Source organism: Chenopodium album, chromosome 1, assembly GCF_948465745.1.
Source record: "Chenopodium album chromosome 1, dcCheAlbu1.1, whole genome shotgun sequence".
Taxonomy (NCBI): domain Eukaryota; kingdom Viridiplantae; phylum Streptophyta; class Magnoliopsida; order Caryophyllales; family Amaranthaceae; genus Chenopodium; species Chenopodium album.
The window spans coordinates 88,707,731-88,722,895 of NC_137834.1; the positions used below are offsets into that span (position 1 = coordinate 88,707,731).

Here is a 15,165-nt window from a genome sequence, read left to right on the forward strand (position 1 = left end):
AAAACAATTGCATGATTAGGAATCAAATCCCATCACTTGAAAACTAAGACTAAGGTCCCGTTCTATTCACCTTATTTTTATTGAAACAAAATTATATTTGCTGAACTTAAATTATTTTTACTGATATGAAATTATTTTTGCTGAACTGAAATTATTTTTACTGATTTTTATTATAATTCTTCTTTAAGAAAACTGAATTTTACTGAAATGAACTTATTTTTACTGAACTGAAATTATTTTTACTGAACTGAAATTAATTTTACTGAACTGAACTTATTTTTACTGAAATGAAATTATTTTTACTTAATATTATTTTTTTTAAGGTGAAGAGAACAGGGCCTAAGTCAATGGATAGAGTTTTGGGATTAATCTTATACTCGGTCACATAAAAATCCTTTGGGCTTGAAGTATAGATGCAACATATGTCTATGTTATGAGATGAACTAATAATTATGGGGAAGTTATTAGAGACAAATTATGGAGTATTTTAGAGATTGCAAGCTTGCCATAATTTGTTACAAAACTTGCGATAATCTTGATCCCTACATAGTTCACAATCTTCACATGAATCATGAATTATATTATATACTACCTCCGTTACAGGTTATGTACAACGATTAGACATTTTCCCTCTCAACTTTATGTCAAATCGTTGCAAATAACCTGTAATGGAGGTAGTACCATTTTTTTTCCCTACAAAATGAAACAAATCACTTATCTTCTTACTAAGTAATTGAAGGTTTTCTATAAATAGCAAGTATATTAATAGCTGGAAATCATATACAGAATTAAGAAATCTAAGCATGGAATATTCAAAAATGAAATTCTTTCTCAGTTTTCTTCTTCTTGCACTATTCATGGTAAGCATCACTGCAAATTAATGCTTTTTTTTTTTTTTTTTTTTTTTTTTTAAGCCTTGTGACATTGTAACAATTATTAAATTGAATTCTTACTAATACATTAATTATAATATAGCTAGCCAAAACAACTGATGGACGGAAAGATACTATTGGAGATTATTGGGGAAAGAGAGGCATTGAACACCTCAAGTACAATCTCAACGATTTCTTAAAGGAAGAAGGAAAATCAGTTCCAAAAGACAGAGAAACAAGATATACTTCTTTCACAAAAGACTTTGAACCAAGGCCTAATCCGGCATCAGGGTGGCATGGTAAGACTATTTTAGAGTAAAGAATAAGGCAACAAATATATTTTTTGCTACAAGTAATTTGAACTAACAAATTACCACTATTTTTTTTTATTTAATTTTTTATTTTTATTTTTATTTTTATTTTTTTTGCATGGTATGTAATTAATATGTAGGAAAAGATGACATAGAAACAATATACACTTCTTTGGCAAAGGATTTCAAACCAAGGCCCAACCCAGCATTTTGGTGGCATGGTAAGATTTTTTGTTAAAAAAAAGGAAACAAAAGATAAAAAGATACCACTTCTATCAAACAATTCGAGTCAATTTCTAATTAACATTTTTTTTAATGGATATAATTTTTGTTGCAGGAAAAGATGCCATAGAAACAAAGTATACTTCATTTGGAAAAAATTTTGAACCAAAGCCTAACCCGACAATGGAAGGAAATCCCAAAGTTATTTGAGTTCAACTCGAACGAATGAATCGAATCAATTATGATATGATACAACTTATTCTTGAAATGTTCATGTGGAAATGTTCGATTTGGTTCTTTCGATATGTTATCTATGTATTTACTGAGCTTGTAACTTTACTTTGATGTTGAAGCTTGTGTGATTTAGTCTTTTTATTCTTTCGATTATAATTAATGAATAAGTAACTACCATAGTTGGTTGTTGTATTAAGCGGCTAGTTATTCGATTGGCCATGCCTTGCCTTTGTATTATGATCAAATGTTTATCTGAAATAAGTTTTAAGTTTAATGTATAAATATTATTCAATATAAAGGCCATGTTTGGTAAATGGTTTTTTGGTGGCTTTTTGGTTAGCTTTTGGCTTTTGGCTTTTTTATGAGGTTAGACAGTCAAAATATGTGTTTGGTAATTGGCTTTTAAGCCAGTGAAAAAACTGGCTTTTAAGCCAAAATGAAAAAGTTGCTTTGAGTAGCTTTTTTGTTGGCTTCTGGCTTGTTGGCCCACAAATTATCTAATAAGCAGCCAACCACCAACAATTAATTTACCAAACACTTTTATAAACAGTCAGCTTTAACAGCCAATTTCAAAAGCCATTATAAACAGCTAAACATACCAGCTGGTCAAACAAGTCAAGTGAACCAGCCAACAGACAACCGCCAACAGCCACTTGCCAAACAAGGCCAAAGTATTCTATATATCCAGCTTTACATCAAACACAACATATGAATAATGTAAAAGTTAATCCAACATAATACTTGTATACCCGACTATTTAAATTTATTTTTATTTTTTTATACCCCACAAATTATTAATTTGATAATCTAGAAATGAAATAATGAGTAGGTAGAGAAGTGAAGACTAGAGAAGGTGGCAAGAACAAGGAACAACTCAGTCACCATGTATATAGGCTTAAGCAGCTTAAGAATTAGAACCCACTTCGTTATTCCTACTCTCAACCATAAACCCAAATCCTCTATTTTCTCTCTCCTCAATTCTTCTTTTTCTTCAATGTCTTACCAAAAGGAGCTTGTTGCTGCCAAGAAAGCTGCTAGTCTTGCTGCCAAACTTTGCCAGGTTTTTTTCTCCTCCTTGATTGCTGTATACAATTCAAAATGATGCATTTCAATATTTATTTGAATACCCAGATTAGAACTGTCAGAATTTTTCTGGGATTGGGCTAAATTTTAGTGGGTACAATATTTATTGTGATAATTTTGGCTGAGATTGATTTTGGGGGTTTTTCATTTGATTGAATTTGAATGTAGATAGAATTTTTGTTGATAGATCTTGTATATATTCATAATTTGTTCTTTGTGCACTGAAAATTGTATGAAGTAGTGGAATTTCAGGGTGAAAGGATTTAGATTGTTGGATGAAATTCTGGGCTGATTGCAAAATCTGTGTATATGAAATTCAATGGAAATGTATACTTGCCCTGTTATTTGATTGCAAAATGTACTCTGGATCATATTTAGCTAGTCAATTGATAAAAATTCGACGGTTCACGGCACGGCCCGTATGATCAACCATTGGATTAGTTTGGTTTGTTATATAGTCTTGGGTACAATGTTTCCTATTGTTATACATGGCTTTCTGTAACAATGGCATCAAACTTTTGTTGAATCTTATGCTCCTATATTTTGGGACTATTTGCAGAAAGTACAAAAATCATTGTTGCAATCTGATGTTCAATCAAAACTGGACAAGAGCCCTGTAACAGTTGCAGATTATGGTTTGTAGTATTACCTTTCTATGTATATCTAATGTCTTAGATAATGCCGATATCTGCTCATATTTTGCTTTATGGTATCGCTAATCAAAAATGGGTTTCTTATAGCCTGTGATTTATACTTGCCATTAGTATAAGCTATATGCCTATATGGTTGAAAAATGTTGAGCACGTATTACATTAGCATTTGGTACCACTTTCAAAGGGCTGCACACTTTCAATGTGAATGTTGAGATGGGAAAATTCAGTAACTTTTTTGCGTGAAAACTTCCCTCACTCCGACTCAATATGATACCTAACCTCATTTATTCATAAAAGCACCATTACACTTAGGGGGCGTTTGGTATAGTAATTTTAGATGTAGGAAACGGAGTCGATTAAGTGTTTTCATTTCTAGTTGTTTGGTATAGGATTAAGTAACAAATACCGTTTCTGGAGGGTAGCAAAATTTCCCAATTTGTTACCCTTGACAAACTAGTGGAAACAAAATACGTTTCCTTACTCAATCACAATCAACACAAATTGTTTCCATTCCATTTGAATACCAAACATATAGTAAAGGTAATGTTTATCACTACCCTTTCCCCTATTTATTTAAATCCTTTCCATTTATGGTGTTTACACCAAACACCCCCTTAGGTTATTAACCAGACCAAATCTTACAATACCTTTAGAAACTGTAGGCTTTTTTTTCCACAGCCTGTGAACCTTTTTGGTTTATAAATCTTCATGTAACATAGCTTGAGGGAAATCTTCCTGGAATTTACCGGGGTCCGTGGATTGTGCAAGCTTGAAATGCTATCCATGTGGTGCTTGAAGTCATTTCCATCTGTCACTAAGGCTGGGTTGTTATTGTAGATTTGGGTTATTCTGGGCGGTTTGTCTTAGTAATGAGTGATTTTTGTCAATTAATTGTTCTTTCAATGGCAAGCAATGGCTCCAAAAAGCATGGCAAGCAAGATAAATGGGACTTTTGTCAGCAAATTAGGGCTCACTAGACTCATTACATAGGTGCAAATTTATGACTAATAGTGTACTCCTTGTGTGTATTTACCAGGTTCACAAGCTGTTGTTAGTTTTGTTCTTGAACATGAACTTTCTGCAGAACCATTTTCTTTGGTGGCCGAGGAGGTAAAATGTTGGTGGTCCTTAAAGGTTACACTTTTCTGTTTACTTTGGTGAATTTACATTACAACTTTTGAATATTTTAGGACTCTGGGGACCTGAGAGAGGATGGTGCACAAGATACTTTAGAGCGTATCAGAGTGCTTGTAAATGATACTATTGCCAGTGAGAGTACATACAGTGTTTCACCTTTGTCAGCTGATGGTGTGCTTGCTGCTATCGATAGTGGCAGATCTGAAGGTGGTGCTGTAGGTCGGCACTGGGTTTTGGACCCTATAGATGGTACTAAAGGGTATGTTATTGAGAAAATTAGTAGAACACTAAGTTTTAGTTTTTATCCTCCTGATATACAGTGAACGAGTCAAACTTCATCTGTCTATGATTAGTTGATCCCTGTTTTTTCTTTTAAAGAATTATTGATTTTGCAAATAAGTCATCTTTGATGAATGCATACATCTCTTAGTTTAAACTGCCTATTTTGTTCTGTTTTTCCTGATTTTGGTACATCTAAGCTAAGATTGCATTATACCAGGTTTGTGAGGGGGGATCAGTATGCAATAGCATTAGCATTGCTAGATCAAGGAAGAGTAGTCCTTGGGGTCTTGGCTTGCCCAAATCTTCCTTTAGCACCTCTTGGTGTGCAGAGCTCTGCCGGTCAAACTGGCTGTCTTTTCTCAGCTGTCCTTGGTGAAGGAACCTATATGGAATCACTTGATGGTTCTTCCCCAGTCAAAGTGTGCTCTTAATCTGATTGCAAATGTACTGTACATCTATTCCACTGATATCAGTACAGAATCTCATTCTTTTTTCTTTTTTTTTTCTATATCCTTTGGTTTCAACTATCACAGGTAAATGTCAGCCCTACAGAAAATTCTGAAGAGGCATCATTCTTTGAATCATATGAAGCAGCTCATTCCTCCTTTGATCTGAGTAGCTCCATAGCAAAAGTATGATTTGGTATTCACTACTTACATTCTTTAGAAAATTTGTTGTACATTGAAAAGCTGCTTAATCATCAAAATATTTTGACAGAAACTTGGTGTCAAAGCGCCTCCAGTTAGGATTGATAGCCAAGCAAAGTATGGTGCTTTGAGCAGAGGTGATGGGGCTATATATTTGCGTTTCCCGAAAGCAGGTTATCGTGAAAAGATATGGGACCATGCCGCTGGGTCTATTGTCGTTACAGGTAAAGCGACATAATTTGCCCATAGTTGGTTTTTTCCCCCTCTTCTTTCTTCAAATGTTTCCTGAACTCTAGGCTTCTGTTTTTTTTTTTTTTTTTTTTTTTTTTTTGGGGGGGGGGGGATATGGTGGGTATTGCAGAAGCTGGAGGTATCGTTTCAGACGCTGCAGGAAACCCATTAGATTTTTCGAAAGGGAAGTATCTTGACCTGTACAAAGGCATAATAGCTTGCAACCAGAAGCTAATGCCAGCCCTTCTGAAGGCAATTCAACAGTCCATAGAGGAGAAGGCTGCATCCTTGTAGTGCTGCTTTCTCTAATGTAACAATAGTGTTTATCTTCAATTTGATGCCCCTTTCTATTTTACATAACGATTAATGTCAGTTTGACATACTGTAAAACAACGTACTAGAGTTTTTGGGGAAGATCGTAGATGAGAAACTGAAGCATTTATAAAAATTAATAAAATCTTGGTCTATTTTTTTGTTTGCACAATTTTTATGTATTGATTGACTGGTCTAGGCTACGTAGTTTAGTTGGTTTTTTTTTCTTTTTTTTTTACCTGCTCTTACTCAGACAGCCACCAAAAGCAAATATCGGCTTTAAGTATACATATTAATCTCTATACCAAAATAGCATTAAATACATAACCATTATTCCTGATAAATTTTTATGTACATTGGCACAACTATTAGCACATATCTTGATGTGCTAAAGAATCAAGTTAATCAACTATACAGGAATATTTGTTGGATAATCTTTCCTGTGTTCTGTAATGGTCTTCCTTAACAATCTTTCTTGCTCCTGGAGATTTGGGGGGAGAACATCATAGACATCAGTAAAAAGATCGGCTACTGGTGGTTTATCAAGGTTCTCTGCAACTTGAATAGCTTGCAAGAGCTGTAACATAAAAAAACAGCAGTCAAACAGCTGAATCAAAGTTTAACTTGTAATCATAATTAATAAGTTCAAAACTAGAATACACTTATTTAAATTTTAAAAGCTTAGCTATGGAGTATTTCAGAATAACTAGGAACTCTTTCATAATGTAGCAGTTATTACCTGTTTTCGGACACTGCTTCTCAACTCTAAATCTCTATGATCGTTCCACCACCCATTGCCATCAATCCATTTTCTAAATCTAGGTACTGGGTCTCGAGTTTTTCTCCACCGTTCAATTTCCTCAAGTGGACGGTACTTTGTAGAATCATCAGAAGTAGAGTGATGCCCTGCTCTATATGTTAATGCCTACAATAACAGATTTATTTTTTTATTAGCTCAACTTTTCCTAAAACACAGAACAAAGATCAGCAATAACCTTTACTCACCTCAATCAAGATAGGTCTTTTTTCACTAATGGCAATTCTTCGGGCTTCGTGCACTGCATTGTAAATAGCAAGAGCATCATTGCCATCAACTCGGATGCTTTCAATTCCATAAGCCTGCCCTCGGACAACCACTCCGTCACCTGTAAAAGGTAAAAAGAAATTAAGTGCTGAAAATGTAAGTAGTGGAAAACAGTATCATAGTCGATACACACCTCTTAGCTGGTCAGAAATTGGGGTGCTAATTGCCCAACCATTGTTGCGGCAGAAAAATATGACCGGAGCCTCTAGGACTGCTGCAAAGTTCAAAGCAGCATGGAAATCTCCCTGAAATGAGTTAGGCCATTACACAAAGTCAAGGCTTTTTATTCTCAAGAACCATAAGTAGCAAAATTGTAATCACTGACAGACGATCAGAAGCTTTTTTCAGGCCAGCAAAGTGCAGAGGCTAGTATAAACTTATAGTTATACTTACTGTGCTGGTGCCACCATCTCCAAAATAAGTAATTGTACATGCATTTTTGTTGTCCATTTTCAAAGAATAAGCAGCACCGACTGCATGGAGTAGTTGCGTACTGAAAACGAAACAAACACAGAAGGAATTTGCGAGCTGAGATACATTTATATAAAGGCTAATGTACATCAGACAGAATGAAAGAACAACAGGCTGTCAAAAACTAAAAATCTTACGCGACAGTTGAGGATACTGTAACGTAATTCAGCTTGTTTGAACCATAATGTATAGGCATCTGCCTGCCCTTTCCATTATCAGCTTTGTTACCGAAACATTGATTAGCAAATTCTTGCAGGGTGAAACCTCGCCATAACAGAAGACCTGGCTCCCTATACTGCCAAATTTGAATCCAGGTAAATTAAGACTAAACTTTCTTGCACATACACGTTGAACTCGAGTAATTTTCAGAATCATCAGTTATATTCAGTAAGCTACCTGAGGGAATATAACATCTTCTGCACTGAGAGCAGCTGCTGAGGCGATATTGATGGCTTCTTCTCCCATAGTAGTGAGATAGAATGAGATTCTTCCTTGCCTTTGTGCTTCATAGAATATAGTATCCATCACTTGTAAGGCAACCATATTTTCATACATCTTGACAGCAAGTACCTCGCCGACCTGATATACAATCAACTAATCAGTAAGACTGAGTAACAAATTTCCTGCAAGCTCCAAGACCGCGACAAGTTTTCAAACACTTGATCTTACCTGCATAGGTGGGTTTTTCAAAAGCTCGCCATCATCACCAAGGACCCTATAGCATTCGACCCTACGACCATTAGTTTCCGAGATGAACCTCATTTGAGAGGTAATTCCAACCTTGCCACCAGGAAAATCTAAGTCCTGTCATTATAATATGACTCAAGTTAGAGCCATTCTTCAAATGATCAACTTCAAGGATGGAAAAGGATGGTTATGCTTGAAAAATCGCGCTATAATTGTCATATTTGATCAAATAAGAGTATACGACTCGAAACCACAACATTAATTAGCAGCATTACTTAAGACATTGCTTTAGACAATGCTTTCATGCCTAGTCAATTTTACAATCAAGCATTATATTACATGATTTTTTTTCCCAAGGGGGTTAAAAGTTGTAACCTTTGTTTACCACCACGACGTGTAAGATTAATTTAGTCACGTACCTATGTTCATTGGACTTGGGTATGGCCGTATGGGTACATATTCAAGTGTCGGACATACAATTTTAGACACGGGTACGGGAACATGACAAAATCATTATAATAGTAAGCTTTAGAAGTTAGAACACCAACCCTTGAAGATCACTGGGAATAAAAAAGTGTTCTGAATTCTGATTTATATTTGTTAGCAAAAAACCCCCAAAAAAACAGGTAATTGGGTTCGTTTGGCATTGCTGTGGTTTTCTGTTTTTTGGTTTTTTGTTTTTTAAAAGTGTTTTATATATGTCACATAATGAATCAAAAAATATATAGACTTATTAAAATCACGATAATTTTGAAAACTGACAACAGAAAAGTGGAAACACTTTTTCTTGTTTCCTGTTTTTGGTTTTCAAAAAAAACAGAAAACTGAAAACAAAAAATAATGCTAAACAGGCCCTAATTATTTTAAAGTTTTTTCTATACCCCTCGTTGAATTATAAAGTATATATAAATAAGAAAAATACTATGTCATATAATCAACCATATAATTAAATAAATTAAATTAACAAGGTTACAACAATTAAACTCAAAAACAGAGTAATGCATGCATAAAATTAAGCAAATAAAAAGACTAACCTGTTCATCATCATCATCTGAAGTAAAATTAATTTGTTTCTGGGCTATTGTGGATTCAAAACGACGAGAAATAAAATTTGGATTAACAAGAAGAATTTTTGATGAGTTGGGGTAATTAAGCATACTAATTGAACCCAAATTTGATCTTAATTTGTTAATTAGAGCTCTTGATCTTGTTAATGATGATGCCATTGATAATATCTAAAAGGGGAAAAAATTGTGGAAGAAAATTGTAAAAGAGGATTATTTTGAAAATTGAGGATTATTAAGTAGTACGAAGACAATTTGGAGATGATGAGTAGGAAAGATTGACACTTATGTTTGCGTGTTTGTTCATATCCTTTTAAACCAACTAACATTTGCCACTTTGGCAGTCTATTTAACGTTTATATAGAGGTGATTATGGGTCGGGTTAAAAGGTGAAATATTTCGGGCTAAGATTCCGGCTATGAATCACATCACTAGACACGTAAATTGGATCGAGTTAGATTGGACCTTTTTGAATTAGGTTGAGTTGAATCAGTCGGGTCAGATTTTAAGTCGTGTAGTAGTTCCTTATCTTAAGGATTGTCCAATCCAAATTCATATTTTAAAATTTCGGGCTGGGACAGGCCCGACCCGATCGAGCCATTAAATCTAATTAAAAGCGTACGGTACAGAGTGTACACATCAAATTAACTTGATAAAAACGTTTATTTGTTGTTGAAGTATATTTTAATATGCCAAATTTATGGGTTGGATTTGGAATTTGGATGATCTTATAAAAAGATTGATTAAATTGAGCACGATTATAGAGATTGGATTATATTTGTATTTAATTTGAATGGTTGACCACGATCAAATGATTTCATACGTGAAACCACCATATCATGAAGATTGTTTTGAATTATATTATTCTGTGACTACGTCCATGATATAATCGATTATATATTCTGTTAAAAATATTTTTGCTATTGTTTTGTCTCGATTAACATAATCCATTCACAAGTCACCAAAATCTTTAATAATTTAAGGGGGGAAAAAAAAACATTTAAAAAAAAAAAAAGTAAGAGAGTATCATTTTTAAGATCTACATTTATAATATGATGGGTGCCCATTTTTTTTGGATATTGATAATATAGACATAGAATTATAGAAATGATTTATTCCATACGATTACATAACATTTTTGGTATAGTATCCTTACCATCATGAATATAATGAATAATGATCTTCTATTGACCAAATTTGAATTTGCTTACGTATTATTAGTGTAGAAACAATCACCTTATGCGAATTTAATTTACAATTTATGATCGGGAATTTGAGATTGAGTTAGTTGGATTATGTTTGATTAAAGCCTGCATCACAGGCATCTAAATACATGTAATATAGGTGGGAGGATATATGCATATCTTGATGCCTTTGATGGCCATTTTCAATCGACAAACAAGATAGATGCACCTTTACGCCTGTATTATTGTTGTAGTTTTTTTCTCTTTCACCGGTCCAATTCCTATAAGGGAATATGGACGTTGTTATAGGCTTACTCAAAAAGTTAGAGGCCCAACAGTGGTAAGCCATTTGAGTACCCAAACATACAACTTAAAATCAAACCTATTCTACTAGTTGATTTGTTTAAATTGAAGCTCATATAAATTTAACATCATCCTTCTTTAAGTAATGAAATTATGGCTGATTTGTTGAAATCAATTTAAACTAACCTAACACTTAGGGCCTGTTCTCATATGTTGAAGTTCAGTTCAGTTCAGCAGCTCAGCTCATTTCAGTTCAGTTCAGCTCAGTTCAGTTCAGCTCCTAATTTCCTTCTCTTATAAAATATTCAGTTCAGTTTAGTTCAGTTCAGCTCAGCTCAGTTCAGTTCAATCCAGCCGAGTTCAATCAATGAGAACAAACCCTTAGTTAATCCAACCTCTTCCTCTACATAAGTGATATATACTATGTTGTGATGGTTCAAAGCTTCATCTTAGGTTGCCATTAATTCCTGCACAGCGTAATTGTTTCCTTGAAATAATTAATTCAATCAAGAACTAATATGGAGGATGTACAAGAAGCTTCATTAATGAAAATAACACATACAAGATACAACATTATATAAAGCTAATTAACTCTATATAATTAGCTTTATAAATAAGAAAAATGAAACTTCACTTGAACTAATATATATTTACCAAGGAAAAAAAAATGCTTATGTTAAATTAATTATACTTTTGTCTCTCTCTTTTTTTTTCTTTCCTATATTGCTATGTTTTTTCTTTTTTGTGCAAGCTTAGTGGTGGTATATATAATACTACGTACTTCGTATAATGTTTTTAGTATGGGTAAGTTACTTCATGCTCATCATTCTCCTCCATAGCTAAATACACAGCTTCGTCGGACGAAGAAAGCTCCACCTCGTTGTTAGATTTGTCTTCATTGAAGGTGTTCATCCATTGAGATTCATCACATACTTGTTGCACCCGACATAGAACCCATTTGTTCATCACATCCTAATCATATGAATCAAATTGCTAGAGATTAAATTAAAAAAAAAATTAAGGGCAACATTATAACATAATTGAAGTTCAAAAAAATTGGAAATTTTTTACTTATTGCATGCTTAACCATCAAATTAATTGCATGAGTGTCTACTTCTTAATCAATCTAACTTAATTATGCTTTGTATAATTAGGAAAGCTCAATAATTTTGAGTTTTAATTAATATAATATGCATATATATACATGCATGGACTACCCTTATTAATTCAATGTAACATTGTAACAATAATGTATGTATGTAACATGGTTTTAAAATGCAACTACCACCACAAAAGATATATAGATTTATCAATATATTTCATATATATTTTAAGCAATCGCAACATGTTAAAATGTTTATATAATGGGCGCACCACATACATATGCAATTCACAATTAAAACGATAATACCCCTTCTCACCCACCAAAAAAAGAACAGGAATTTAGGAGAATCAGACTGTCGGATTATCTATATATTTTTAAAGTTAATTTCACGTTAATTATGTCACATGGAATATTCAATTCCAAGTAATTATTAAATATTGTAATGTTATAGTAAGTAAGGGTACTTACAGCTGCTGGTTGTTTTGATTTTCTTCTTTTAGAGAGATTATTATTGCTACATGCATGATATTCTTGCATGAACCATCCATTTTTGACTCCTGATGATGCATACATGCCCTTGTTGTTAAATACCAACCATTTCTTCAACCCTACTAACTTGTTACAATTATTTCCAGCATAAATGGGTTGATCCATGCCCATTAATTCCTCCCAGTACCCGTTTTCGGATACCCGGTTCTCTGTCTTTCTGGTGTAGAAGTACCATTGTCCACAGCTCTCAAACGCCTCACCTTCATATCATCATACATACATGCAAATTTAGAAAAAGTCTAAATCATAAGGCTTAACCATTTTATTTCTATGTTCAATTTACAAAATATATACTCATATATTTACTTAGTATATCATTATTTAGTGGGGGAAAAAAAACTTCTCATCATAATTTTTTTTTTTTTTATGATTTAATTAGTGAATTATAAAATTTTAAGGTAAATTTTAAGTAGTATTACTAGTAATTTAATTTGGCTATAAGTTTATGTAAGTATGTGATCAAAATCACATTGAGGAGGTTAAACAAAGAAAAATAAAAGCAAAGGATGATATTTGGAACTTTGGCACTGTTCCTCTCTTAATAAATTAAAATAAAAAGTTTGCCACTAAAGAAAAATTAACTTTACCAAATCATAGTAAACTAATCAACAAAAAAATGACATTATAATTAATTAAATTATAGAGTAGATGCATCAATCAATCATATAATTACCCTTATACTTACTTGTAGTAGATACATGTAATTATACTATATGTTAGAGATATGATCAAATTATTGAAGTAATGAAGAACATTTTAGATAAACTAATTAAGATAAAGGGCAGCTTAATTTAGAATATATAACTATAACAAATTAAACATGTGACTAATCAAAGATAAGTAAGTAATTACGTACCATGAAGTTGACAAGGATGATAGTGATGAAAGAAATCCTCTAATTCCGGAATAAGATGAGGATTATTACAATTGTTTGAAGGATAATTACGCGAAGACGACGAAAGCTTAAGCTTGGTGTACAAGAAATGAAGTACAAGCTCTTCATTAGTAGGATCAAACCTAAACCCTGGAGGAAGCTGCTTCATATCTAACATATTCTCATTATTTTCCACCATAGTTTTTATGTTTTGTACCATATTGATAATATAGCTTAGTATATATGATATAATATCTTAACTAAGAGGAGATTAAATTAATTAGGTTAGGTTAAGTTGTTTGACATATACATATATATAATATAAGAGTTGGATAATATATTATATATAAATGATGATTGTGGTTGAAGCTAAGAGATTAGATGGAAGTGGAGATGTTTCCTTTTAATTTTAGGACTTTTTTTTTTGTTTTGGTTAGATAAGAAAGGACAAAGGTTTATTGATTGTAAGTTTAAAGAGGGAGATGTTTCTACATATAACTAGACAGTTGATTAAGGATGATTGGTATAATTGCTACTTTCTTATATATGCTTTTTTAGGTTATATTTTATTCGGTGCGAAAGTTAAATATGAAAGAAAATTCACATTGGAAACATGGCTGTTGTTGTGGAGGTACAAGCCAAATTATACAAGAAGTGATTGATAGAAAGTTTAATTTGTATGAATTGAAAGACAACTACCTATGTTTGTCATGAAGTATAAATGGTATTGGGATTTGAGCTACCTAGCTTGGTTGCAGTTTTCAATTTATAATCGAATCTCATCTACATCAATTTTATTTGTTGCTCAAAGATTTGTAATACGGAATATATATCTATATTATAGACTTACAGTATATCACCACAAGATCTCAACTCCTATAATCTCCGATACTAGTGTCCCATTAGTGATACTCTCATTCAAAATTATAAGATACAACTATACAAGTCACTCATATATTTTTAGTCGGTCTTATAATAATACAACACCTTAACTTTTTCTAAATTTGGTTCAATTAAATTTGAATAACAAAACATCTTAATGATATCCCTTATCTAATGATATCCCTTATCTAAGATATTTAAGCTGTATAGTCTCTTCTTCCTATTTTAATTTGTCTAAATTCTTATAGACTTAACTTAACTATTTTGTCTAAATTTGAAATTTATTTTGTCTAAACTTATTAATTCAATAAATTTATTTGAACATAAATGTTGTACATAAGTTGGGACTCGGGAGTAAAAAACATCTGTATTCAACCAAACATCAATATCATTAGCCATATAGGTGTCTTAAGCTATACTTTAAAATTCACTGTTAGTTTTATAGCTTGCTAGTTTAATTAATCTTATCAGGTTAATTTAAGTTTCTCAATTAAATTAAAGGGTCTTTTATCATCTGAATCTTAAAAATTACGGGTCTATTTATCATCTGAATCTGACATAAATATTATAAGCTAGCTCTTCGTTTATTCTAATTGGGGACTCAGATTCTGACCTTAGCTTAAAGATAACAAGATGTACCAATCCCAGCTCTACACCATGCAATTCAAGCTTGGCATCTCAATCACTATTGGCTTATATACCTTTTCATTAACCTAAAAAGAAGTGAAATTTTTAGCATCTCCATAATATTCTTAGCTTGCTTGACCTACATTAATAAAATAACTAAACTAGATTATACCTAACATTAAATGGAAAATGGCTAGCAAATTAAATTTATCTAATAAATTATTGTACTATTGAGTTAGAATATACAACAATCAATTTGTTCAATTTGGAGTTTTTTTTTTTTTTTTTTTTTTTTTTTTTTTTTTTTTTTTTTGACAGATCAGATAAAAATATTAAAAACTTAATGTACTG

At 32.5% G+C, this 15,165-nt stretch overlaps 4 protein-coding genes across 5 annotated transcripts; 2 read left to right on the top strand and 2 right to left on the bottom strand.

Annotated features, from left to right (window-relative positions):
- Positions 1-721: 721 nt before the first annotated feature.
- Positions 722-1,628, top strand: LOC145625350 (uncharacterized). 2 transcript variants are annotated; one of them, XM_081678411.1, is made up of 4 exons: positions 722-860; positions 976-1,171; positions 1,324-1,404; positions 1,521-1,627. In XM_081678411.1, exons 1-4 carry the CDS (start codon positions 804-806, stop codon positions 1,613-1,615), a joined length of 429 nt encoding a protein of 142 aa, XP_081534537.1. In that variant the 5' UTR covers positions 722-803; the 3' UTR covers positions 1,616-1,627. The 2 variants fall into 2 exon arrangements, with proteins under 2 accessions (XP_081534537.1, XP_081534544.1); XM_081678418.1 differs by lacking the exon at positions 1,324-1,404 and having other exon boundaries at positions 1,521-1,628.
- An 822-nt stretch (positions 1,629-2,450) lies between these two features.
- Positions 2,451-6,174, top strand: LOC145562033 (3'(2'),5'-bisphosphate nucleotidase 1-like). Its single transcript, XM_081622191.1, has 8 exons — positions 2,451-2,699; positions 3,282-3,357; positions 4,412-4,485; positions 4,566-4,771; positions 5,012-5,213; positions 5,328-5,426; positions 5,512-5,665; positions 5,803-6,174. Exons 1-8 carry the CDS (start codon positions 2,523-2,525, stop codon positions 5,964-5,966), a joined length of 1,152 nt encoding a protein of 383 aa, XP_081478317.1. The 5' UTR covers positions 2,451-2,522; the 3' UTR covers positions 5,967-6,174.
- A 3-nt stretch (positions 6,175-6,177) lies between these two features.
- LOC145562026 (2-oxoisovalerate dehydrogenase subunit alpha 1, mitochondrial-like) lies at positions 6,178-9,575 on the bottom strand. The gene is made up of 9 exons (XM_081622181.1): positions 9,261-9,575; positions 8,209-8,343; positions 7,936-8,118; positions 7,677-7,834; positions 7,462-7,561; positions 7,202-7,313; positions 6,990-7,129; positions 6,724-6,909; positions 6,178-6,561 (listed from the first exon to the last, which is right to left on the bottom strand). The coding sequence occupies exons 1-9, from the start codon at positions 9,450-9,452 to the stop codon at positions 6,394-6,396; spliced, it is 1,374 nt and encodes a 457-aa protein (XP_081478307.1). The 5' UTR covers positions 9,453-9,575; the 3' UTR covers positions 6,178-6,393.
- A 1,997-nt stretch (positions 9,576-11,572) lies between these two features.
- Positions 11,573-13,504, bottom strand: LOC145625363 (NAC domain-containing protein 104-like). The gene is made up of 3 exons (XM_081678427.1): positions 13,288-13,504; positions 12,357-12,631; positions 11,573-11,749 (listed from the first exon to the last, which is right to left on the bottom strand). The coding sequence occupies exons 1-3, from the start codon at positions 13,502-13,504 to the stop codon at positions 11,573-11,575; spliced, it is 669 nt and encodes a 222-aa protein (XP_081534553.1).
- Between the last annotated feature and the right edge of the window lie 1,661 nt (positions 13,505-15,165).